This window comes from Anarhichas minor, unplaced genomic scaffold (genome assembly GCF_050575085.1).
Source record: "Anarhichas minor isolate MPS153535 unplaced genomic scaffold, ASM5057508v1 ptg000003l, whole genome shotgun sequence".
In the NCBI taxonomy this organism is placed as follows: Eukaryota; Metazoa; Chordata; class Actinopteri; order Perciformes; family Anarhichadidae; genus Anarhichas; species Anarhichas minor.
In genome coordinates, this window is record NW_027466449.1 from 16,157,065 (window position 1) to 16,184,477 (window position 27,413).

Here is a 27,413-nt window from a genome sequence, read left to right on the forward strand (position 1 = left end):
TTTAAACCTAACCCTGAACCTTCGTCTGTCTTGTGAGGCCTTCTTGCAAAACTGATCCATTCAAAAGGCTACCAAAGAGAGACAGATGGTGATAGCTCATGATATAATACTCATCATGAATCACAGAGCTAGCAAAGTTGCACTGAACATCCATGATTTAAAGTACAGAGACGGACATGATGTCTGCGTGAAGGACAGTCTGTGTGAAGGACAGCGTGTCTGAAAGGATGTGTTAGAAAAGTTCACCCCCTGGTGGCAGATTGGAGCAGCTTCTTCGATTTGGGATAAAAACACAACGGCTGCAGTCAGCGGGGAGATACCTTTACCTGTAAAGAAGGATGAGTATTTGACGAGCATGTTCGTTTAAACTACAGGACGGATACAATCATGTGGTTTTACAGTGGATGCTCTGGGGAGACAATCGTACATGAAAGTTACAGCAGAGCTGGCATGAGCACAAGCTCTTGCAGTACAGTACAGCTGTTTAGCCTCCAGTCTGAAAGCATCCACGCAGAGTATAGGAGGAGGAGGGGAGAAAAAAAATATGAGAGAACAGAAGGAGAAGGAGGGTGTGGAGACAACAGCAGGGACGACAGAGAAAGACACATTTGGGAGGGAAGAGATCCACAATACCAGCACGCTCACTCCTCCAGCTTCTGCTTTGTACTAAAGCAGAACGGCAACAGACGAGCAGCAAGGAAGACAATTCTTTGTGGCTGGTTGGAGGTGGATCCCACAGCCTCGGTCTCTGCCGGCTCCCTTGAAGGCCTTTCATAACCCGAGGCCGGGTAACAAAACCGATGACGAGCGCCGTCTCCACTGACAAAGAGTGTACACTTGAACGCAGCACCAGCAACACAGCGCACATGTCCAACACAGCGTGCTGCGCTCGTCAAAAGTACACCATGTCTACTACGAAAGAGAGGAGATGGTTGCATCGTCTATGGCTTGTTGAATGATGTGTACAGGCTTAGAACTGAGCCTATGTTAACACATGAATACGACTTGTGTTTAAACTCCCTGATAGGATTAACATGTCTCGTATAAAGTAAACAAATACAGCGAGCAAAGAAATCCCAGAGTCACGAAAGCGAAAAACATGTATAGAAAGAATATGCTCCAATTATGAATCAGCAAACCGTGGAAATAAGAATCAATATGTGAGACGACATCCTCGTGACACCTTGGTGTGGCTGTTATTATGCAACACTGCTGCTGATAAACACATCCTCATATCCGTTTTTATTTGCCAGAGGAACAAAATGTTCTGGAGATGCGCCCAACTCTCCTCTGTGCTGTCGCATCCGACGTTGCCGTTGGCAAAGGCAGGAGCTTATTATTGGGCCGTTTCAACCCGCGGATGCATCAGACACTAGCTCTTCTCCCCTGAGGAAGCTATAACTCACAGAGATGTGCCCCCCCGAGAGCCCAACAGCTCCCGCTGGTTTGATAATCCTTACACATGGCTGTGACGCAGCTCCAGCTGCAACCTCAACCACTGAAACCTCAGCGCCAGCCTACACATGTCAAGCTGCAGAGGTCCTTAAGTGTGCAAATGACAGCCTTTGAGCCGAGCGACCTCGGCCTGAGCCAAGCTTGTGCTATTTTGGCAAAGGCCAAAATGCTGCTGTTGCATTTGTACAGACGGCCGCTTGACTTGGCAGACGGATCTCACTTTGGAGCTCTGTGTTCTCAAAACACCTCTGGGAGGTAATTCTCGCTAACCCGACCCGCCAGATAGTTTGTAATACAGAACCATCGGAGGAGCCGTCAATTCAAAAACAACAGGCACGCAAAAGAAAAGCGGGGCATGATTTGGATGAACCATCTGTCAATCTTCTATTCTAGTCTGCAACACACTATTGATGGAGCAGGAGAGGAGATCTTAAGGCGTGAAGCTCCTACTTTCTTGAAAACCATTAGGAAGAGATCAATAAACACAGTCCTTGGTATAATGACTCGAGCAATACCGACGGTGCTTCAGCGGCTACAATCATGTCCACTTTGCAGAATGACTGTAGTCATTTATGGCAGTGAGGCGTCACTGTAGCTTTCAGACAAGTGAAAAATCAAAAGGGTTATTATGCAGACAGGCCTGCGCATGTGTACAGCAAGTAAACCCTGCTTTAACTAGTGACTCACTTCCAGCTCTGTAACGTTGTGCCCCCATCCACTGATGCTATGCGAGCTGACAGCGTGCCCCGTGCCAACCCATGTGCTGGCAATGCCATGCATTGTATCTGCGGTTGTTGTCTCGTGCAATAGCGGCATGCGTCCCATACAGCTGCTGTGTCCCGGCGGAGGCACATTCAGAGCGATGCTGCAAGTCGTCTTTGGGTGCTCTCTCAGTTTGCAGACCCAGCACACTGCGCTGTCAAAGGCTCAGGATCAAAGTGAAGGAATGTGCCGTCAGTGGCTCACAGCTCCGGTGACGCACTCTTTTTTTTTTTCATCAGCGCTGGCATCAGTGGCATCGCGTTAGGAATCTCTCAGCCAATAAATGGAAATGGGCATTCCTGCCATAAAGGCTTTATGGAATGAATGCCCTCCGAGAATGCATGACATTATCTCAATGAAGGGTAAAGCCCATTGATGTTTATTAGCCACCTTGTCCGTTCAGTGTTACATATGCTGAGAGAAGAGGGGAATAATCCATGCACGAAGATCAAACCTCCCCGATGGTAATGTCACGGGCAATTGGATTACAAAAAGACGTGCACATCTCAACTCCCAATACTTATCTTTCATGATCTGGAATTACAAAAATTAGCATATTAGTAGAAAGCGATTATTCCTTTTTTCATGCACAAGCCAGGTTGACAACGGAGCTGGGCGGCAACACTGGTGCACAGAATCTACTGTGCAGATCCATGTCATAACCCCCTCAGACGAAACCAACTGGAAGGCGGTTGATTTAGCAATACCAGTACGGGTTGATGTGTATGATTTCACGAAAAAACATGTGCAGTTTAAACATACAGTTTCTCTCCCTGCTGTGTGATCTGGCTCGTTTGCTCTGCACAAGTAAACTATGGGACATCAAGTTCCTTGTCAATTTGCTTATCACATGGCCGCACATGAACAGGTTTGATTACTTATTATAAAGGCTTCAACCATTTTCAGGGCACAAACACACACGCTGGTCTCACCCTGCTAAACTCAACAAAATACACTTCACACATCCTGTCGTGTTTTAGAGTATTCTACTCAACCTCTGCATCCCTTCAGGCCAGAGTGGTGAAGTGTGGTGTCCTTAAAAAGGGCCAAGAAAGCCTTTGGCCAAGTCCAGGTTATCCTCATCTTGGCCCTCCATCGCTGCAAGCACAGCATTAGCATTCCAGAGGGACTGAGGCCTGCCAGCGGTGATGAAATGACATTTACAACAGAACAGACTCATCCCGCTCCAGCTCCAGCTCCTCATTAAAGGAGTATTGGCCCGGCGCTGTGAGCCTCAGTCTGTGTGACGGACAGTCCGACCAACACATTAGTGTCAATCCGAGGCACATGTTCTCTGTCCCGCAACAACGACGACGACAGCGACTGTTTCACAAAGTCATCGATTTGCACCCCACTTTCCCCGAGCGCTGCCTCTCAGCCATGTCATGTGACCTTCTGTGGTTAAAGCTCTCTTTGAACTAAAGCTGGAGGGAAATAGGGCAGAGAGTCGCCAGCCACTGTCTCAGAACCACAGACGGAACAAGATGTTCAATTGTCTTTAATGCAACAACAAAAAGACAATAAAGCATGTAATAAAACTATAATTACTGGTGCACTAAAGGAGCCTGAGAATCTGAGGAATGTATTCATGTGCGCTGTGCTGTACACATGGAAACAAGACAGAGAGTCAAGCCAGTGGATGGCAGGCGCAGGTTGTCTGTGAAGGACTCCGTGGGGACCCGTGAAGGTCTCATATTCATTAAGATGACTGATCCCCATGTATGGTATTAGATCATGACATGACAGGGTAATTCAGCTCAACCTTATGCACCAGCCGTTAAGTACATGTGTGGAAAATTTTGAGCATTCGCGTACATGGATACACGTACAGGGTTGAGAATCAGAGGGTGATGCAGGCGACACACACACGACAGCAACGAAAACAAACTTAAATGTGCCTCTGCGGAGGTTGCCGAATGCTTATTCAGCAAAATACTTGAGGTGTTGTGTACTAGGCAGGGGTAGATTGTGTGCAGAAAATTCTCGTACGGCACTATCAAAAACACAAACCGTCACAAAACTGCAAAAAAAAAAAAAAAAAATCTAATTTTATCCACCTTTCATCCCGGCAGATGTGACACATGATATACTGAAGTAGACGGAAGCTTTGCACTCAGACTGTACGACTCATCACCATCCCAAAAATAACAGCTCAGACCCAGCCGCATTTTACACACACACACAGACACACACACACACACAAGCAATGCCACAGACACACACATTACCAATCACACAAGAGAACACACTCACACCCACAAATATATACAGCAGAAGCTGCGAGGAACTCATGTGCCCAGTAAGAGCTGTCACCGCATCATCCACAAATGAGTCATTCATCTCAGCCACCCGAGGCTCCCAAAACCATCACTCACATGACTCTGTTGTGATTTCACACATAATGGTGTGCAAATACAAAAACAACGCTCAGGTTCTGTTTTTTTTTTAACTCCGTCTGAAGACACATGGTGTTAATTCATCTCGGTGAAATCTCTGCATTTCATTCACACGAACAAAACGTGATGTTCCACTTGGTCGCCCCTCCCCGGGCGATAGAGATGTTGTTTACTAAGAGCACAGGATGGGAACATGAGAGGACAGAGCAAGGTCTGGATGCAATTGGTGACTCAGCATAGACTGTGGTAGAGGTATAGAAGCCGTGTTTTCCTCCACTACCACCACCCACTCGACCGACGCCTTCTACATGAATGGGACAGCTACACCAGTCCTCCCCTCCGACAGCATTCACACACACACACACACACACCGGACATGCTACTCACATGTCGTAGAGCCGGTAACCCATGGCGGAGCCCGGTCTGCTTGAGTGGGACCCGGGGTCTCGGGTTCGCCGGGGGTCCGTGCTGCTCACCACGGCGCGCCACACGCTTGGCTTGTCCATCCTGTGTGCTGGTCAATGGGACTGCGTGACTGAGACGGCGTGCGCACACGGGCTCTCTCGCGTTCACTCTCCCTCTCCCAGTCACAAACACAGGCAGCCAGCGAGCAGTGTGTGTGTGTGTGTGTGTGTGTGTGTGTGTGTGTGTGTGATGTAACGAGGAGCGTCCAAGAGGCTGGCGGCTGGTGGGGGGGGGGGGTGGGGGTGGAGGGTGAGTTGGCTGGTGATGGAAGAGGAAGAGGAGGAAGAGGAGGAAGAGGAGGAAGCGGAGGAAGCGGAGGAGAGGTAGTGGTGGTGAGGGGGCCAAGAAACTACAGGAGCTATCTGTTAAGTACTGATGTGAAGCCTCTGTTTTAAAGCATGGAGGATGATGGGTAATTCTTTACTGGTGCCAGTGCCTGAGGAGGCTGCCACTCCGAAATTAAAAGCAAGAGGACACGACCTGCTGGGAGATTGATTATACTGCCTCTCATAAACACGGAGAGGCTTCTGCGTACCCCTCTCTCCACCCTCTTATCTGCTCTCAGTAGTACAGTCCTCAGCAGGGACATGCGATTGGCTCCTTGGTTTCCATAGAAACAGGAGGATGTGCCAGAGGTAGGGCTCATTATCATGCCTTCTCTCAAGCTCCCTCCCATTTTGTTTTCTCTCCTTCTCCGTCTCTCCCTCTCTTTTCCAATTTATCTTCTTCTCACATACTCAGCCCCCCCTCCCCCCCCCCCCTCTCCATCCTTCGCTCCTCTGAAATCAATGCTCTTCTCTCTGTAGTGTCTTTCAAAACAGAGGAGGCTTTCCTGTCCAGTGAGGAATGGCGCACACAGGTAAAGATGCTGCACAGCTAATTACGTCTTCAGAGAAAAGAAACACCACAGAATGAAATAATCAGTAGGGGAAAACAAGTCATTTGATAAAAGGTGTTACAGACTGTGTACAGTTCTGGACTTCGTATTGCCAGAAGTTGGAGAAAGAGAATCTATGTGGCTTGCAGAGACATTTCATCATGTACAAGTGACGCCCAAACCAGAAAGGAAGTGTGATATATTTAGCAGAAATAAGGCAATATGGATGAAGATTTTAAAAAATGGAAGTTTTGGCTGCAAAATGGGTCAAAATGAACACAAACTGCAGACAGTGGACACAATGGACTGTACGCTGTACTGTGCCCCTATTAGGAAATACATGGCACTGTTGTTGACACCTTCACCAGGTAACAGCATCCATAGCGGGATGGTAGGCAGGCAGGAGAGTGTCTATAGAGACAAGCTCTCATCAGGACTTTGTAAACACACACATATATAAACACACACACACAGCGGGCTACAGACAGAAACCCTGGGCCGATGGCTTACAGTCTCCAGGGGAGGATGCGTTTCACCCCGGGCAGACTCCATGGCACACAGCGCTGTCGATGTATCGAGCGTTAACGGCAAGGTGACTAGCACTGTCGGCCCTTTTGTCTTTTTCTTAATGAACTTGTGTAGCGGCTAATTGTGTACGTGCGTCATCTCGCTGCAATTACACCGGCTATGTGCTCTCTAATTATCAAGCACAAGTGCTGATCCCTCCAGCTCTACCATGCACTTCACAGCCATTCACAGTGTGTGTGTATGTGTGTGCACACACTCGTTTGTGCACACCTGTGAGCGTAGAGTGGAAACTATGTATCATTTTTGAATCCAACATTGTCCAACTCTTCACATAACTATAATGAGATACTTGAAAGTTTTCTGTCCAGACAATACATTTACTGTGTGCACATGCTCGTGTAATATAACCTGCAGGCCGACAGTTGACCAATTTATGTGCTCTGTTCACAGCCTGTGTGTGTGTGTGTGTGTGTGTGTGTGTGTGTGTGTGCGTGCGTGTGCACTGTTGGCAAAAGGGTGTGTGGGGGAGGGGCTCTGACAGGTGAGCTCCATTCTGTTCAACCTTGAGTGTGTATCCAAAAAAACCAAGCAGAGTGTTAGTAGTCTAGACACGCACTCTTTAGAATGAGCCGTTTATATCTACGGAGCGGGTCCTCTTCACGGAGGCAGCCGCCGTGTTTCTACAGTAGCCCAGAAAGGACAAACCAAACACTCTAGATAGGGCATTTTCCCCAACCGTAGTTCTCCTACACGCTAAGCACACGGGAGAAGTTTGAGTTGGTTGCCGTCTGAAACGTCACCACTAGATGCCGCCACATCCTACATCCGACCAAATCGATAGCAATTATGGATATCCCGATAAAAGTCAAAAAGTGCTTACAGCGGCTATAAAACACACTTGAATCACCAGTTTTGATGATAACAAAATATTGTTATTGCATCACGGATGGGACACATCCTTTCTTCGTGAAAAACGAACAAACAATCTGGAATAAGGTAATCATAAATCATAAGGTCCCACTGCATAAATAAAGGATAAATAATAAACATTGTGTGAGTCTGTGTGATAATTCTTTTATTTTTAAACCCGCTTTTCACTTCTCTGCCATGACAGTGAGCTGGACAGCTTTTCATATGACGATGTTCACAATTATCCCAAAAATGGAAATTTACCACATTGGACTTATTGTGGCTGTTTTTTTTTTTATCGTGATCAGTGGTAAAATCCTATATTCCTATCAGCGATACTCACAATAGAGCAAACAGCAGCACAGACACCATTTGAAGTCAACGTTTGCAATGCCTCCCGTGGCCCTGCACACATCCAGACATGTTGCCGTGTGGCCTTTAAGATGTACAAATACTGCATACGTTGGCCTTCTTGTGCCAAACTCCCTGCTCTCCTCCGTCACCATATGGCCACTTTTAATCCAGCTGGCCTTCTTGTGTGTGTATGTGTGTGTGTGTGTGTGTGTGTGATGTGGGCTATAGCTGCAGGACTCTGTGTGCAGAAATCCTTCCAGCCCGGCAGCACACACAAAGAACACAGATGCACCGCAGAAGGCTTTTAGTGGCACAGGAAATGCATGCTGATGAGTTCCAAACCAATTGCTCCGTGTCTGTCCTCTTGACACATGGAGCCGACTGGAGAGCTTACACAGTGAGCTCTCATTCAGTCCGACAGCACGGTGGAGTAACCGCAGTCACCGGAGGAGGAGGATGAGTGGGCATTTTGATTTTAAACAGCTGAGAAAAAAAACATGAAAGGACAGAACTGGAGCTCACGTTCTTGCACAAGAACTGCAGCAATTAGTCGATCAATAACAGATTATTCAGCAATGATTAATCGTTTAAGTATTTTTCTAAGCAAAAAGACCAAAATTCGTTAGTTAGTTTTTTGTTTTTTTTGGGATAACTTTCTCTTTGTCATGCAGTTGTACAACTAGACTAGACAACTAATGTGTTCATAGAATAATGAACCGGTGATGAATGATGAAAATAATCATTGGACACAGCACTTATAAATTTGTGATTGTAAAAAAACAAAAATAATCAAGAGTTGCTCCGCTGAGAATTTGAAAATCACAGAATGTCCTGACATTGCTTGTTTCTAGCTGAATTGGCTGTCAGTCTGCTGCCTTGCCTCGGCTGATCTAAAGACGGAGATACAGTAAAACAACAGCTGGAGGTCACGAAACATCAAGTTCTGAACACCTCTCAAAACTGATGCAGCACTTTGTTCCCATCAAAGCGCATCCTGTTTTTGCTCTTTTTAGGTTGCCTTCCTTGGATTTCTTCTTAAATCTTTCACAGGAGAAGATGTCTGCTCATTGCGCAGCGTTTCGTATGCGTCTGCACAATATTATGTATCAACAGTGGAAAGCATTATCACGTACTCAGCTATAAGCTGCTCTGCAGGGGTCCCGTCTCCTCTCATGAGACTTCAGCCCACTTCAAACGCATCAGAAAGGGAGAGAGAGGGCTGACACCGACGGAGTCAAAGCGGGAGACGACTGACACTCACCACAGCACTAAGAGCCGCACGCCACAAGATGGCAGTGCATCACTTTCCTCTGCATGAACAGCCAGCCTGAGGCGATCGATGCCGATGTTGGGGAAACATTTCCCTCAGGAGAGGCAACGTTAGGCCACATGTGACAGATCGAGTGAGGGAGAGCACATGTTGCATGCTTCATTTGGCAACATTAATCAAACACGTGTAGACTCAACCAACTGTTTTACTTAGTGTGGATGACAGTGCACTAAATCCCAGGAATTAATATGAATATGTACCGTTTGTGTGCTGTATCACATCGAGTTCTACTTCAAATGAAACACATCACAGCTCATGCTACCTCCAGTTATTTCAGCGCTGTTATCTTTAGTTTTGTGTGAATTACAAGATGCTTTTTGTTCCAGGAAAACATTTTCCTTACCACTCCCATTAGTGTCAACAGCTGGAAAAACTGAGCCCCCCCCCCCGGAGATAGTGACCTCCACCCCCCTGCGCTGGACATGAGAGATGGGAAGCTTAGTTTATCTTCTGTGTTTCTTTTCCTCCATGTAACAGCGCAGCTCTCTGGCAGAGGGCACGGCGCTGTGCAAAGGCTCCTTCTGTCACTGACTTGGCCTCGAGCCTGAGAACATCAGAGGCAGGAGACAGACGAGCTTTTCATAGCGGGCCAAACAAAGAGCCGTCTCTGCTCCGAACGCTGCAGACAGAACTCTTTCTTGACCCCCCGGGCCTCTGCTGAGGCTCTTTGCTGCCACCGCAGGAGTTTATGCTTCTCGATAAGCTGGTGTCAGTAATACTGATGTGAAGCTGTGGCAGCTCTAGCACTCCGCACACACCTATGCTATGTAAAAGTACCAATACTAAAATCTCTATACAACCCATTATAAGGAAAATTCCTGCATTTAAATCTTCAGACAAGGAACTTTCATTTTGTGTTGATTTTGGTGGTCCCTATGGACAAAATTGGTAAATCACCAGAGTCCCTTTAGAAAACCTCTCATTTTACTGCAGCAGGGGTCTGACGGTCTGCCCCGCTCAGTCCTGGTTCTCTCGTGCCTCTCTTCCCTCCAGCGGGCCCAGCAACACGGCCTGGACCTATAGCAGCATGGGGTCAGCATAGAAGCGAGGCGGAGCTCTACTCCTGGCCACTGCTGCCGGGCGCTGAGCTCTCTTCCTCCCGCCAGATCTCTGGCTGCAGGTCGACGGGGCCCACGAATGCCGGGTCTGGGTTGGTCCAAGGTGGGCTGGTCGGAGGCCCCGCTGAGCTGAAGGAGTTTCTGGTGAACCTGCGTGATTTCATCAGATTTTGCGCAGAATCCAACCCGGTGGCACCGATGATAAGCATTAACGTGCTGATGTACGTTTACTGATGTAGATCATAGAGGCATCAGTATTCAATTAAGAATGTTTCATAACCAGTTAAAAGTTCCTCTCGGTAACTTGAAGTACAAATACAGAAGTGTCATCAGCAAAATATACAAAAAAAATACTAAAATGCCTCGTGTGACTCTTGAACAGTGTATTGAAGTGAATCCTGATAAACGTATTACTACTTGCTCTCTCACCTCAGCACTCCCTCTGCTCCATCCGAGGAATCGCAAATCCCTCCCATCAGACTGATATTGCTGTGGCACGGAGCCGATGAAAGGATAAGCTCCATGTGACAGACTCAAACCGTATCTCTGATCTCTCACATCATCTAATTTACCAGGAAAAGCTTTCAAAATCATACCGGTGTCACACATGGTTTTATCTTGAAATGTAACACCTGTGCACCGTTGCCAGACAGGTGGGTGTCTTTTCATTACCGCCGAAGGTTTGCATTTCCTCCAGGCACAGCGCGCTTGTTCAACCTCGACTGAAACACAGACTCCTGCCGTTCTGATTCAGAACAAAAACACACGCTTTGTTGTTATCAAGCTGCTTTTTCATGCATACAGATTGCAGATTGGAAGACCATTTATTTTCCATCTGCTGCAAAAAAAAAATAATTAGTAATTAATATTTCACAAGTGTCTCGAGACATGACCGTATCACGGATAACGCCGCGGCCAATTACTGAGAGGGTCTGCCGGCTGCTCTGTGACTCAAGGGTCTAAGGTTGTGGCCTTTAGCAGGAACTGTGTTCGATGCAGTTATAATAGCGTGTCAAAGGGCGTCTTGGTTATTATGGCTTAATACCGAGTCAAGGTAATCTAGAGCTTCCACTCGGAGTCATAGCTCTCGCCTTTGAAAAAGCACAAAGTGAACAGAGAATTACCTAAAGGACACGTTGGGTAACGTCTTCACAAGTCACTTGAACGATGTCACATGATCAGATTTATCATCATGTGTGTCACTTAGAGCGTTCTACTGTCTGTTATTTCTTAATAGTAGACCACTGCTATGAATAACAAACCTTTGCGAGACTCAGTTTGATTTATTTTTTTGCAGAATCAATACAATCATTTTTTTTTTGTATCAAATGTTTCTGTCAAATTATTTATGTCTTAGTAAGTGTAATAAGCGGGATACAGAAAGTCTTCAGGGTGATTCTGCTCACAGGGTTCGTTTTGCAGTATTGACCGGCTTGCTTGCTGTCATGATCCTTCAAAACAGTTTACGTGTGGCGTCGCTGTCTGAATGCAAAGCAATGAAGACGCACACACACACACACACACACACACACACACACACACACGCTAAAATGATCAACAGCAGAACTCAGTTAAAGAGTTAAGGCACGAAGAGACTCACATCGTCCTCTGCTGCTCAGAGTCACAGCAACGTACCATAAGCCACATGGCCGTATATATGGACTCCACATATCAAAACTGTGAGTTTCCAGTGATCCAGCTCTACAGCGCAGCACGGAGCCGGTAATTGACTCTCAGAGAATGCGATGACGAAACAGAAGCCGGGAACTTCAAAGACGGACCGAGAGCTTTCCCAAGAGTTTAAAACACATTGTGGAAGTGGGCTCTGTTTAATAGGCCCATTAAATCACTGTAAGGTTCCCATCTGGCGAAATCAAAACTTAACAATACTAACAGCAGTAAATCAAAAAAGGGGGCCAATAAAGAAAGAATTCATACAACTGGCTGAATTTTATAGGAGAGAGAAACTTTCATTGCCGCTTTTTTAAAAACAGACACTAACTAACAACAGTTCCTTCATTTCCCAAGGACTGTGCGCTGCCATACACAATAAATGTTTACTGCGTCGTGAAGGCCTTTTTCTAAATGACCTCAGACATCGTCAAGGCCTTACGGAGAGGGGGAATGCAGCAGCCGAATACACACAATCGCAGATTACGGTGCACGGTTCGTGGACCCACGTATGGTAATATTTCTCCATATCTGCTGCACGTGTCACTTGTCCACCATATTGAACACTGAGGCTCGATCGCAGCCTCGTGAGCTGCCTTCCCGCCTTCCAACCAGCAAACACACTGGCTGTTTGGCAGCAGGCGGGCTGGGGGTCTGTTATCCCACAAAGGCAGTTCCCAGGAATCAATAGGCTCTGCAGAGGCATTGTTAGACGGCCTGGAGATAATCACAGGTTCTGTTCTGAGATACTCATTCACCATAATGAATATCATAAAGCATCTGAATTATTTAGACGTATAATGGAGCCCCTGGTTCAGATCCGTGCCAATGGTCGGACGCCAAATCAGAGCCCAGACCGCAAATACGCGGAGCAGTGCGATATTAACAGCTTTACGACCTTTTGGTAATACCACGGGAGCTTTAAGAGAGGGACGTAAACGCTCGCAGAAAGATTTACACTTCGCCATGACCGGCCAGCCTTTCGTTAACCTCGGACTGTATCGATGCATCAAGTCTGATGCGCGTCCTTCATTGAGGAGACAGAACGAGAAAGACAAACAGAGTCACAGAGGGTGAAGGAATCCGGAGAAGCAGATGTTTTTTCTGATTGAGCGGAAGAGGAAAACAAATATCTGGAGATTAAAAAAAAAAAAAAAATCTAATTAGAGGCTTGAAGTGAGGAAAAAAGGAATGAGGGAACATCTTTGGTATTTAAAAGCATTCATTCAGCCTTGAGCTGGGCTTGATGGGTGCAGAGAGGCCTCAACTCTGGACAGGACTGAACTAGATGGCAGCTGCAGGCAATGAATACAGAAGCTACTGCACAGGCAATCAGTTAAAACGCGCTTTGTCTTCATGCTACTGAGGAACTGCCACAGAGGAAGTGGTTTTTTTCCCCCTCTGCTGACGGTGTCATCTATATTCCTACGTCAGAGCTGGTCATTTAATATACAACACGCTACTTTTCAGGTCGTTTCCAGTGGCAGCCACGCGCCTTCGGATAAATTCTGATTCTCCTCCCCTCGGTAAACCACACAAAGCAGTTATTCTGTCGCGCAATAAGCTGCGATCCTGCATCCCTATTGGCCGGGCAGACTGCTCCACTTTAACATTCTCAACCTCACATAAAACACACTTCCGGCTTTCACCCGTCTACGCTAGAGCACTCTACCCATGACAGCTAGGGACAGACAATAAGAGCAGGAGAGTACATTACAGTGGCTGCAAAGGGGGATCATTCTCACGATGGCTTTCCTTTCATAATGAACCCCTTCGCAGCAGCATGGAGAACATATAAGCGTTAGAGGTTATTACAGAAGAGGGCATTAATTGTTTATAATAATTATTTGTAATGTTGACATTATGTTCAGTATTTGGAACATACAGCCCAAAAGAAGAGGCTCTAAAGCTCCCAGCTGACCCATCCGGAGCCTCTGCATCCAGCCCGTTTTGTGTAGTTTTGTATATTTTGGTAATATGTTAGAGCCGAAACAGTTAATTGATTTATATATCCCGATTGATACTCGAGTGCTCCAAGAGCGAAATGGGTTACAGAATAAACTGCAATGAATTATGGCTTTGCCTTGAAAATGTAGTTGAAACTATTTAAGCGAATGTAAATGTTTTTGTCTGACTTGCATTTTTTACTATTTATTATAACGGACTTTGCTAACTGGACTTTGCTGCTGTACTTCAGCTGGAAAATTGTAATTAAGTTGGATAATAAGCCATTTTCACCCCTTTTACTTATGTTGGCTGTTGAGTTTTTTTTGGCGCTAATGGAAACTAGAAAGTTTATCATTTATAATTCATCTCTTTCATTTCATTAATTCGGTGCTTTACGTTTCATAACTACCACTTCTCCTCCTCCACTCTCTGGTGTCCACAGGCCCAGGTTTCATTACCAGCTGCTGAAATAATGTGCCAGTGAGCCGTGTGGGCAAGTCAAGAATAGAAAGACATTAAACACCGTGAGGAACATGTTGGGTTACTCTGGCAGAGGTCAGGTTATAGTAGTTTCATTTGTTTGAGAGAAGGGACGGTGCAAATGTATGAATAAATCAAATATGATAGAATAAGACAAAAGGCTGTTTTTCATCTGAAGTCCCGAGCACCCTGTTCAGGATCAGAGGCCCAATCCCAATGTCCCCCTAAGGTCTTAAACCCTGAACCCTCAACGGTTTGTGGTCTCATTGTTGTAGTTCTGATGTAATTTACTCTGCGCTCCTTCTGCTAAGCGGCAGAATCACCACAGCCAGCGGTCCTACATCGACTCAAACATGCACATTCAGGCATGGGAAATAAAATATCCCGTCTAAGCTATTAAAACGGCTTTTGTACGGCAAGTATATTTATATTGCAGACTTCAGCAACGAGGCAATTTAATGTGCTTTACATACAACATCAAAAGAAACAGATGATCAGATAGATGCATGGGATTTTTTTGTTGCCGGTGCAGGAGGCAGAGAAAAGAGACGGAGACAGCATGAAAGAAGAGGTACAGCTTAATATGAGGGGAGCGCAAAACAGGGAAAGAGAGGTCAAGAAGATTCACATGAATCCCTATGTTTCTGCTGTTACAGTCTAGCAGCCGCTCTGAGTGAGACTGCCCCGGCTCTCTGGCATTATGCACGATGAGCGAGCCGTTTCCTGAGAACAATGCTTCAACACCTAAGTCGCTCTATTGAATCCTCTCACTAGGGCTGCCCCCTCCTTGTCAATTAGTCGACTAATCGGTCGTTTTGACGACTGAGATCCATTTAGTCGATAAAGTCGTTCTTCATGCTTCTTTCATGCTGGATGACCGAGAAACTCGTGAACACATCCTTACTTTTAAAGCTGTGCTTTTGTGCGATTCAGTTTTACTGACATGTCGATTAAATTAAGTAATCAATTAGTGGACAAAATCAAAGGAATGTTAGTGGGTTGAGAAGTCTTCTTTGGTCGAGGACAGCCCTACTTCTTCTTTAACTCAGTTTCTAAAGTCTGTAGGAATTATTCAATCAGCGAACGCATCAAACAGAAAATAACAGAAGGCTTCAATTAACTGGGCTGCAATAACAATGCAAGTCACATTTGTTTTGTTGCAACATTGTTCTGCTGCAGAACGCTGCGACGACAAACGCTTCCTACAATCACAGTTTTCTTTGAACTTTTTCGCTCAACACATCTGAAACAAGCGGAGTGATTCAGCATACTGGAGAGGGCACGGCACAGCGGCTCACAAAATGGCATAATAATTAATATTTCACTTCCTCCCTTCCTTCTGAAGCCACACAAGCGCTGTCGGAAAACACACAAAGTTCAATCACTCACTGAGAGCCTCGCACAGCTTCAATGGAGGATGATTACCCGACTTTTGGTTATTTCACATTTCTTTTCAGATGCGACGTGAAAAAAAATGTTGTTTTCCAGCGACTCATTGATCTACAGCGCACACCAAATAACTGCGACATCCTGGATTCACATCTGACACGGGACCTTTGTCACTTCATGGAAAGGCTTTTTTCCTCTTCTTTTTTTTTGCTCAAAGGAAAAAAATGCCTAAAAAGTCAAAACATGACAGAGCAAGGACTTTATGATAAATGTTGCTTTCAGTTTGATTTATGCAGCAAACTTCTGGTCCGTCCATTTAACTTTTCTTGAAAGTGTGTGTGTGTGTGTGTGTGTGAGATTCTGACCCTTTGCAAATGTGTCACCGTCATCATTTGATAATTAGGGGTTAATTACAGTGTGTGTGTGTGTGTGTGTGAGCCTAAACAAACGATGCTGCTGAGCTGCAGGTAACAGGAAAACACTCCGGTCACCGCCCTCGTTTTGTTTAGTCATGATACTATATTTAACCTGCCAGCTTTCAGCTGTGCTTGAAAATGGCCACAAATGTGTGAGCAACAACCGCACGGCGACAATCAGAGAGCAACACAAATGAGATGAGGCGTTGATCTGCAAGAAATAGCCAATTCCTCCTTTCTGCAGCGTTTCCAAAGTCTAAAAACAACCCACAGATGTTCCTACTCGTCACAAACCTCTGAACACTGCTCTTTGAAATTAGAACGAGTTCCCACTATGCACTGGGATTTATTTTTGGGCGGCACATGAGCCAAAGAAAAGTGGGTTATGGATTAGGCGCACATTGCTTTTTTTTTTTGATGATGAAGCACGCAGCGCTAGGGGGCGTCTTTGAAAACCTTCTGCAGCCTTTTGAAGCCCCCTAAGTCTGTCCCAGCGATGCGGCTCTCTCCGAGCTCAGCACCGGCTAATGGGTGAGCGGCCATGAAGGCTCGCATACGCGGGGATGATTTCATTAAGGCAAATGATCTCCTCCTACGGTGCATTTGGCCGCCGAAGTTCACCGTGCATCATCGGGAAGACAACATTGCAGCACTGAAACTGCTGTGTCATAAAAGAACAGCTGATGACTGGAGAACAGCTGCAAAGACTCAAACATTGGGACGCTGCAACGTTTTCAAGCTGTCGAGACCGATGCATCTGCCACAGAGAGGCTAATTACGAGGGCGTCGACTTGAAATGCGATGGCTTTTAGACATTAACGAGGTGAGAGTCAGACAAGGAAAAGGCTGCTATGCCACGGTGCTGTGGTACTCATGGGACAAACATTAAGCACATACTCATAAATTGAACATCTTACTGTACCCAAAGGAGGCCGACTTCCATTTGCGACAGGGGACGACTCTTCTGCAGCCGGCAGCCACGAACCTCCCAGGAGTCTCTGTGACTTCGACAGGCAGGGACGCATGTCTCCTAGAGCGGGACAAACAAAACACGGAAGGGCAGGTGTGAAAGAAACATTTACATCTTATGTGACTGCTTTCCCTCAGAGGTTTTCCCACTGGGGGGGGTGTGACTTTCATGTTTTACCTGTTTTTTAACAATGCTGCCTCGTACTTCTGTTACGTAGCAAACCAGGTAATATGGAATGTGAATCAGATTACCAAATATATTTTATATATAACTAACTATCAATACACTTATAGTAGCCTACATACAATTTGTCAGGTTTTGCTCCCAAAAATACCTTTTTATCTATTTTGTCTCTGGCCAAAGATAGAAACAGACATGTTGTAAAATTAGCTCATGAAACGGACTCAACCTGATCAAAAGGAAATAGAAAGGTTGGTTGGTCTCTCTCTCTCTCTCTCTCTCTCTCTCTCTCTCTCTCTCTCTCTCTCTCTCTCTCTCTCTCTCTCTCTCTCTCTCTCTCTCTCTCTCTCTCTCTCTCTCTCTCTCTCTCTCTCTCTCTCTCTCTCTCTCTCTCCTCTCTCTCTCTCTCTCTCTCTCTCTCTCTCTCTCTCTCTCTCCTCAAACAGCAACAGCCATCTCTCTCAGGAGGACGAGGTCTTCTTTAAAAAAAAATAAAAATAAATAACAAAGCCACATCTGGCTCGATATGGAAAAACCATTAAGCCGATGGAAGGAATTATTGCCAACTGTCCAGTCAAATCAAACCATATTCGAAATGACATTCCATGAGACTCTTTAACTCAGTAATGGATTTGTTTAAAGGCAAAAATCCTTCATTCTTAAACACAGACTGTACTCTGGATGACAAATTGTGCATCGAGGCCTCGAGTATTATTAATGGCTAATTGTGTCATGGCTGCTGCCATTTACTGCTGTTTCGGCATAATGAATTATTCATTTAAGAATTGCTAATGTGTCTGTTCTGACTAAATTAGTCCGAATTTTCCTCCCGTCATCTATTAGTTACTGTGATAGTGCTGCAGTCAACCACTCAGATCTTGTTTCAGGCCTGTCAGTGCAATGACTGATGCACAAACTCCCACAATTCATGCAAGAAAATGCCTTTTTTCCACTGCAGAAGATACGTTTTAATACGTAAACCATGTTCTTCATTGTCTTTGCTTTCTGTCCCCAACCACTACACAAACACACACACATGGTTTTGTGTAATTCCTGTGGAGGAGAGTGTTTTTTCCGAACAATGCCTGATCCAGGGCTGAAATCCAAAAGGGGGACTCGCACCAGGACAAAGAGGAGCAGGCCCGGTGTCCTAACCATCGCAGCTGAGCATCTCTCTCCATGGCAACAAGAGACGGAGCGAAGAGAAGATGATATCGGTCTGTGTGTGGTCCCTGTGGAGAGAGACTGCACTCGACCCCCCCCCCCCCCCCGGACACATACTGTCAGTGCATCTGAGGGCCGGCCGGCTCTTTTCTTTTTTAGGTTAGATTTCTGTGTGAATTAAAGCACAGTTCAGTCCACACATTGTGCTGTTTCAGGGACAAGCCCTGCCGGCAGACTGGAAACTGCAGCTCCATCGCTATTCCAGCGAAAGCCTCATCTGTTTGAAGCAAAACAAGTTGCAAGAGTGCCGTCTCTTTGCTCCCATTTATGTTGAATCCTTTGGCATTTTGACTTCGGCTCTGTAAATGATCCCCCCCCCCCCCCCACCGATACTTTTACATCAAATACAACAACACATTTGGCCTGGATTAGTGTTTGAATTGATTGGAAACACTTTGCGTGCTGGTGTTTTGAGACACACTTTGAGAGAGAGGTTACGACCTCCACAACAACAACCGAGAAAAGCTTTATTCTCTTCATTGTCCTCTCTACAATAACGGGGAGGGGGGCTTTATAATCCCTGCCTCCGTTTCCCCCCGACTCTCTGCGGAAAACTAAAAAGGGAAATAAAAGCCGCAGACCACGCCGAGGCTCTCCTCCTGAATACCTCCAGTTACTCTCTATACTGCAGTTCTCTGGCAAGCTACTCCAGTCTTTATACGTGTCCGAACAAACATGTTCAATAAGATAAAAATAATAAAAGACCCACAGTCGTGGATTCATCACCCCAAGCAAAACAATTTCAGATTTCAATTAGCCCGAGACTCTCCCAATTAAACAGCTGCCATCCGTCACAATACACGAGCGCACAAGTAAACGGGCACGAATAACAACAGCACAAATGGACTTTCCAAAAGTGTTCACCGGCAGACAAGAGCACTTTCATTGCAATCATCGCGATAGAGCGTCGGACTGCTCCTCCGCTGTGGGCTTTTGTGGTGCGCTAGTCCGGGTTTACTGTATGAATGAGTGCAGCACAAGAGTGCATCGGGGGGAGCGGAGGAACATCTTATCATCAGACATTCACTGCCGGGCGCCCGTCTGCCTATCTCACCCGGGTTCTTATCGCATCTGAATGAAACCATCCATTCTGATGACAGAACAGCGGACCAATTAAACACCGCCATGTTGTTATTCCTCTCTCATTAGCCACGGAGTGTGTATGAGAATAATGCCCTCATCACCGACAGGGCCAATCTCTCTCCCTCCACACACGCACAAACAGACACACACACACACATAAACTTCTATCAAACCAGTGCAAAGCAATCCTCCGGGAGCGAGGCTTATTTATTTATTAATAGCGCCTGTGCCAAGTTCAGTGGCTTTTCAATTATTAATGATAATGAAACCTACCAGGCCATGTAACACACAAAGTTCTAAGCAGCCATGCTCACTCGTGTCATGGTGTGGCATATTAACGGGGTGAGAGATGTAAGCGAGTCTGCCGCGTGTTGTCAGCAGAGTGCTGTGTTGGCAGTTGCAGTGATTTTCAAGCAGCTCTGGTACAAAAGGTAACCCGGAGCCAAGATATATCATGTGACAAATCATACGACTTGAAACTGGCTCCACTTTAAAGAGATGCCACTGAATAATTACACTTAGATGCTTTTACTATGTCCATGGGGGGGGGGGGGGGGGGGGGGGGGGGAGCATGAGAGGCAGCAGCATACCGTGTTTAATGCTCCATTGTCTTTAGGGAGGACAAGTAGTGGAGCTCTGTTCATATGGAGGCAAAAAAAAGAATTTAGAATTGCACAACTTGAAACTAAGTGACATTTAAACGGTGGAGACTTTTATTGAACACTCTTTGTATTGTCTAACTATGCAAAGTGTTTTGGATTAACTGCTTTGTTATTGGACCTGTTTAATGATGAATTCAGTCGTCCCCTTATAAGGTATTTCCTCTTTCATTGTCCAATTACATATAATTGAATAAACTGTTCTACAATCACCGTCAGCCCTGCATAAAACACTTGTATATCTTGTCCAATCCACACGTCCGGCCTTGCTAACTTGATACAGATAGACGAGTCAAACGTTGCGCAGCTTAACATCAGCAGCGTCACCTGACACACAGTGGAAGATGAGCTGCTCTTCAAGCGTTTCACTCATTTGCAGGATCGGTGCCATCACGTCTACTCCTCAAAGCTGAGCGGAAGTCTGCCGTCACTTTAATCCTGAAATATCACGGCTTTTGCATCCAGCCCGTAAATGCAGCTGCCAAACAAGTCACACAATCTGGTGGAGATGCGCACAACATGAAGATGGAACCTCTGCGCATACATTTAGCACAATAACAGTTTTGGCACGCCAGCGTCATATTAACGAGGGGGGGGGGGCTTCTATAGGAACCAAATTCACAACCAAGAACAACATGCAGAGGGGCCGCTGCCATTTGGGCGGTTTCCAGCCACATCAAAGCATCAATTTGGTGAGATGGGATTGTTTGCTTCTGAAGTCTTGTCTTTCCACTGCTATGCTTTCAGATTCTACCAGCAGCAGCAGCACTAGTGAGACATGGAACAAATGATATAACAAGAGGAGCCATCAATATACTGCAGTGTTGCATCTGTTCAGGTGAGGGGAACCATTTCCACAATTAATGTTCATTACACTGGGTAATAATGGAGTATTATCAATCACATCACTCTACTGCACACAACAGTACGATTTGAAAGGTGAAAAAAAAAAGAGCTAACTCACTAAACTTTTTTGTTTTATGCTGCAGAAGGCCGAATGCTGGTGGTGGCAGTGAAACTGATTGCTTGCTGGTTACAGAGAAGTGTGTGCTTAAAGAACTAAACGCTCCATTGTGGAACAACACTTTATGAGTCATGACTTACATAACTGAACACTGACTTTTTTATTATTTCAGGAAATCCCTCTTTTGTCTACAAGTAATTTCACCCGAGCAGCCAAAGTTTTGTAACTAAAAAAAATAAATAAAATCTTCGACTAACATTTATCACAGCATATAGAGGTTTAGAGTCTGATTAATATTAGGCAATCTCCATAAAACCCTAAATTAAAAAGTATTAAACATTGATGAGCTATTTTTATTGAAGTGATTTATATTACATTTTAATATAACCTATTTTCTGAAAGGATTGTTTTCCTGTCCTTCGGTACGCTAATGTTGGTGAGGCTGCTCATGAGTGGCAGGAGAACCTCCGTGCACGTCTCTCACTCTTGCGTGCACAAACGCTTCTTTACAGTCGCTGCGATAGTACAAAGACAAAGACTGGCACACTTCTCCGGGCTGTGGCCCACTGGATTCGCTTCAAATTCGTGATAGGACATTTAGAGCGGAAAAAAGGCGGCCTGGGGAGCGCAGACAGTGGAGCACCTAAGGAAAGGAACGACGTGGCCTGGAAAATTGTTCCTAAAACACGGGAGAGGCTCGGCTACACTCGCTATAACTTTTCTAGACACCAGACACCCTGATACACTGCTACAGAGGCTGTTTGGATCCCACAGCGAGGCCTCCCTAAAGAGAGGAGCTGCCAGTGAGAGAAGCCCATCTACTCTCTACATGCAAGCCATATACCTCAGCTGAGTTCACAGCAATGATGAGATTCACGTCACGGTTTTAAATCAGTCCACGTCAGCTCAGCAGAGACAGCCCCATGGGGGCCGAGGTTCCGTGACACCAAGCCAATAGGACACTGGACACTACGCCGGCATTACATATCCCACAATGCAACGCAGTAGTGATGACATCATTCAGAACTCACGATGCAAATATTGAGTAAGTAGTGCATAGTCAGGGTTTTTCAAGGGTTCTTTGTAAGAATATTGCTGCGTTCACACCAAGAACGACAACAAGTCCTTTTCAATAGGAGCCGGAGACATGAAGCTACAAACTGACGCGCGACACTTGTCGTTTTGTGTGACTGGCGTGACGTGCTACATAAAAGTTGAGCTGGTCTCAACCTTTTTCTGCGCTCCAATGACGCAACAAAGAGCGAACCAATCTTGTGTTATTGGTTCACCGTGTTCCGTTCCATCTGAAATAAAGTGGTGCCGTCTATCGACATAACTACGTCAACGAGCACTTGAGCAACACTTTAACGGCGACTCCCCGACAGCGTAGCAAGCCACGTTTTGGCCCTTTTGTAACTCGTGGTATAAACACAGCATATGGGTTCCATTAAAAAAAAAAGAGTTCTTCATGGATTCTTGAAAGCTGTGATTGTGAACCATGTGTGGGTTCTAGATGAGTGGAATATAAAAAGGATTTCTCGGTAAAACCCCCTGGGTGAGATCTTGTTGGCACCCTTTGAAAGAGGAAAGGTTCTGGAATGAAGGGTTTTGGGAAGAACCATTGCACCACAGAAGGGTTCTCTGTATAATCTCTCATAGGGGGTTCTGGGTGGAGCCCATCATAGACGGTTCTATGTACAACCCTTAATGCTGTCGGAAAGGGGAGGACTCTGAACACCTTTATTTCTAAGAGTGTACAAACCTCCAGGCGCTAAGGTTCCCACAGCGAACAAGCTAACAGTGGAATGTGACCTTGCACATGACATAAAATCGTATCACTTCCTCACCTCTGTAATATCCACAAACGACAGTAACAGGCACCGCATCAGGCCCGCCTCAGTCCTTCAGACGGAGGAGAACCACTCCCTCTTGATGCCAGGATATTCACATTTATAAACTCAAGTCACAAGACTTATATAACACCATGTCTTCAACTAAGCCTTTCCCACCCAGGGTTTAGAAGCCCTTTACGACAGAACGGTCACACATTTCAGGCAGGTGTACAACCCTGAGCAGATGGAAATAGTCTAACATTGACATACCGGACCAGTTGGACATACCTGACCATTCTGGAGGAGTCAAACTCAGACCTGGAAGACAGAAAAAGACACTGGTTCATCGATTTTTGTTGAGCAGGTAGAAACGAGAATGCTGCAGGATGCGAGTAATGCAGCTAAAGACACGCACAGTAACAAAACGCCTCAATGACCACCATCACTTGATTCAGCAACTTCGTTACAGCAGCAAAAGTTTAACTATCTGGCAATGAGGGGTGCAACGATTTTAATCAATCTGTCCGGCACCCGAAGAAGTGGCCGCACTTTAAATTACAGCTACAACTTAGTGACATTCTCAAAATTACATTGATATTCCACTGGGTGTGTAATAAATGTATTCACTGGCAGTACTTACTATAAATGCAGCATCTTGCCTTTGCAGACGTGCTTCGGTGTTGATTAAACTATACGAGTATGACTGAGTAGAGTTTCTATCATTGTGATCACTTATGTAAGAAAACAAGGGTGGACAAAACTTTAGAAACACCTCAAGGTTTCAAATACTACTATTAAATAGGTATTTTTCATGCAAGGCTTCTCACGGTAAGGAAATTATTACAGGTGTTCTTAATTAAAACAAATGACGGCTGGACATGAAGTCAACTCCGACTCCCACGGTGCATTTTAAGCAACAAACAGCCGGTCATCGAGCTTAAAATTGTGTCATGTGAGTCGCTAACGGCGGGTGAAACATTGGATTACAATGTTGGGGAAACTGACGACATCATCTGCAACTCAAAATCAATGTAACTTGTTGGGGGCACATTTTGGATGCATGCCTTTTCTCCGTAGCAATGGCTGCCAAGGCTCATGGGTATTATAGTATTTAGAGCCGTTTGTCATGCCAAACTGACCGAAGACCCTTCCTCCGAAAAGAACTTTAAATAATCAAAACTTGTAATCATAACATAAAATGTATACGAGTGTTACTTTATCCAGGAGACTCCCGTGTTCGAGGATACAATTAAGAATAACTCTCTTGTGCACGCCGGTTGTTACTTCTATCTTTAGTGTAATTACCACCTGTGGTACTCCGAGTAAAACAAGACAAAGTGTTTGCTGTGATAAAGGCCTATTGTGTTTTACAGGTGTAATAAAATGTTTAGTTAATACTGCTTGAATACTTTAGTATATTTTGGGTACATACTTTAGGACAAAGCTCTAAACACAAAAGAAAAACACATCACTTCAACATAAAACACTGTATGTTATCATGTCATACGCTCCGTGCTCTCCATTTGTGTCATGACATTTGGTGGGCACTTTTAGAGAGAGAGAGGCTGCAGTAAATGGCACTCCGACAGCAAGAAAGTGCTCTTTACCTCAGAGAAATAAAATGTAGCCGGTTCTGTGAACCACAGCACTAAGGGGCAATAAAGCTACTGCATGGCTGCATCGGGGGCAAATTTATGAGCCCCGTTGTCACTTTTCACATGGAGAAAACAATGAGGTATGCATAGTGAGGAGACAGTACAGCGACTGACTCCATCATTAGGTGCTGCAGCTGCAAAGGGTGTTCTTATAAGGGGTGTACGGTTCAGCTTTTTGTTGGGTTGGCTTGAGGAATAATGATCCCTGCTGTATAATGCTGCGTCTAATTCTCTGTTGGGCTGAGTGATCTCTTTCCTCCCATCTCATCACTCTTACTAACTTGTTTGTTTTTCGCTTCTGTTAGCCGTGCACCTTTCTCTTCACTCCAGAATCTCTCTTGCGTTACCTAAACATCTGCTTCCTTTTGTCCTGGGTATCGGCTAAGACGTCCGGGCATCCTTTAATTATTCCATAAAGCACAGAAGGAACTTGATACCGCTGGTGTTTTCATTAGAGCAAAACCCATTACGACTGTGGAATACCGGCTGAGGTGAAAACGAGAGCCGGGTCAATACAACGCAGCGGTAGGATGAGATTCATTGACACACGTGCTGCAGTCCAGATCCAATGGCAATTACGGAAGCTATCGATTACTGTGTATACAACGCATCACTGAAAAAAGAATGGTCAGATCAAAACCATATTTCATAAATGTTTTGCTGAATGATATTTCCATCTGTTATGCTGCTTGCACCCAGCCATGCAGACCGAACAACCTCAGAGGAGGCCAGAGCAAGGAAGCAGTGCTCAGAACCCTGGAGAGCTCCTCTGTCCTGCAAGAAAGGCCACGACAAACTACTACTACTACTACTACTACTACTACTACTACTACTACTACTACTACTACTACTACTACTACTACTACTACTACTACTACTACTACTACTACTACTACTACTACTACTACTACTACTACTACTACTACTACTACTACTACTACTACTACTACTACTACTACTACCCTAAACAAATGATCTGGGTCATGCCTAGATTATTAGTTTGCCACATTCCTCAAGATTCACACTGTAGAGAAAAACAGATGGGACACAGTTTGAGTTGTTATCGTTCATCGGTATTCAAGCGGAACTTCATCACTTCATGCACTTGATTTCCAAGCCGCTGGCTTGTTAAGTTGAGGCTTCAGGTGACAGAAGAGTCCGTACTTTACTTTCATTTATCTTCTCCTTTTCAGAATTTGTAATACCTGCAGTACTGCGGTTTGCATGAGTTGCCTCCTTGAGTGAAACAGAATCAATAGAGCTCGGTCTGAACCACGAGTAGTGCTGATTGGATTTGAGGTAAATTGCCATAGTTTTGGTGTAACCTTGAAACACAAGAGGTTGAGACGAAGTGAAACCGCTCTTTCAGAGTGGATGGTTACAAAGAGAGAGGCACATTGATGGAGTATAAATTCATTATGCTTTCAGTCTAGACAAAGCTTATTTGTCTAGTCATGAATGAATAAATTCCACATTTGACATCATGTAAGCAACATCTATCATCCTGATGATGATGAACGAAAACAAAACAGTTATTTTTCTTCTGCACTGCGCCGAAACGCCGGCTACTGAGGTTCTTTCAGGTGCGTTCCCGAAGCCTTTTAAATAATGCATGAAATGCCAAATCCCATTGGAGGTATCATTCCAGAGCAAGGCCTCCACAAGCTGTGAGATTGGTTTCTCCCACAAGCCAGATCTCCGGTGGCAGAAATAAGACTTCAACCCAGCTGCTCCCTTAAAACCAAATGTTACACTGCCGTCTTTACCGACACGTCAGTGTCTCCGACCTGCCCTTTACCTCGCTGTGTTTAACGCTGCGTGTGTCTGTTGCATTGTATTCATTTGTGCCCTTTTTTTTTCACCCCGTGGCTCTGTTGCAATGAGGACAGCCGGTTTCCTGTTGTGAGGGAGGAAACGGACAGAGGGCACGTCCGGCGCAAAGAAAAAAAAAAAAAAAAAAGGAAATGCTGACTCAGGGTTTATCAATCTGCCTTTCTGCAAGAGTAAGTGCAACTGGACACGGCTGCAGAAGTGCACTAGTCTGCTCATTTAATCATAGCTCCCTGCCTGGGCTTCCAATGAACTGCATGTACTGTAGGCCAAGCAGCTGCAGTGATTACACGTCAACATCTCGCTGCCCATGCGTCCCCGTTTGGTACGTGTCCGTGGCCTATTTTTAGAATAAGCATTTCTGTACTTTCAAATACAGTACCGCGTCTCATGAAGGCTTGGATACTTTCCCCTAAAGCCGTTTTACTTTCCTCGCCTCTTTCAGAAAAAGAGCAGCTCCAATGTAATTATAAACCCATTATTTGTTTTTCGCTGTAAAATATTGAGTAGGTTTAAGCCTTGAAGCAATGGCTTCCAGCACTTCATCACGTTACCGCCCTTATTATAGCAATGAGGAAAACAGGTGCTAAGGCAATACAGGAAATGCATGCGAGGCCATTTCCTTTCCTGTATTCAGAAGACAAATCAGAGGTAATTACAGATGTCCAAGGTGTGTGTGATTGATGGTACGTTCTCCAAGTCAGAAGGATTTTTTTTAAGTGTGCACCGGAGATCATACTGCATGCAAAACATTGCTGTATCACACGTTTCTCTTGTTATGTTACATTCCTTTTGCATCCTATAACTTTGAAATCGAGACCCTCAACCCTAATTTCCATCTTTGACTATATGCTGAAGCTAAGGAATTACTTTATGAACTTTAGAGTCCTTAACTGAACTGCTTAGACCAGAGCTATTTCCAAAGTTGCCCCAACAGTTATTGGGTTTACGCCTCCAGCTTTGGAAAACCAGCTTGGAT

The 27,413-nt window shown here is 45.2% G+C and overlaps 1 protein-coding gene across 3 annotated transcripts in view; it reads right to left on the minus strand.

The window, feature by feature from the left end:
- Window positions 1–27,413, minus strand: part of iqsec1a (IQ motif and Sec7 domain ArfGEF 1a) — an 80,991-nt gene that overhangs the window by 43,218 nt on the left and 10,360 nt on the right. The window contains exon 2 of one of the 3 annotated variants that reach the window (XM_076099814.1): window positions 16,960–17,067. In XM_076099814.1, coding sequence (XP_075955929.1) covers window positions 16,960–17,067 — 108 coding nt within the window. Of the gene's footprint in view, window positions 1–5,000; window positions 5,306–16,954; window positions 17,068–27,413 lie in introns of those variants that run through there. The other 2 variants (XM_076099813.1, XM_076099812.1) reach the window with 2 other exon arrangements.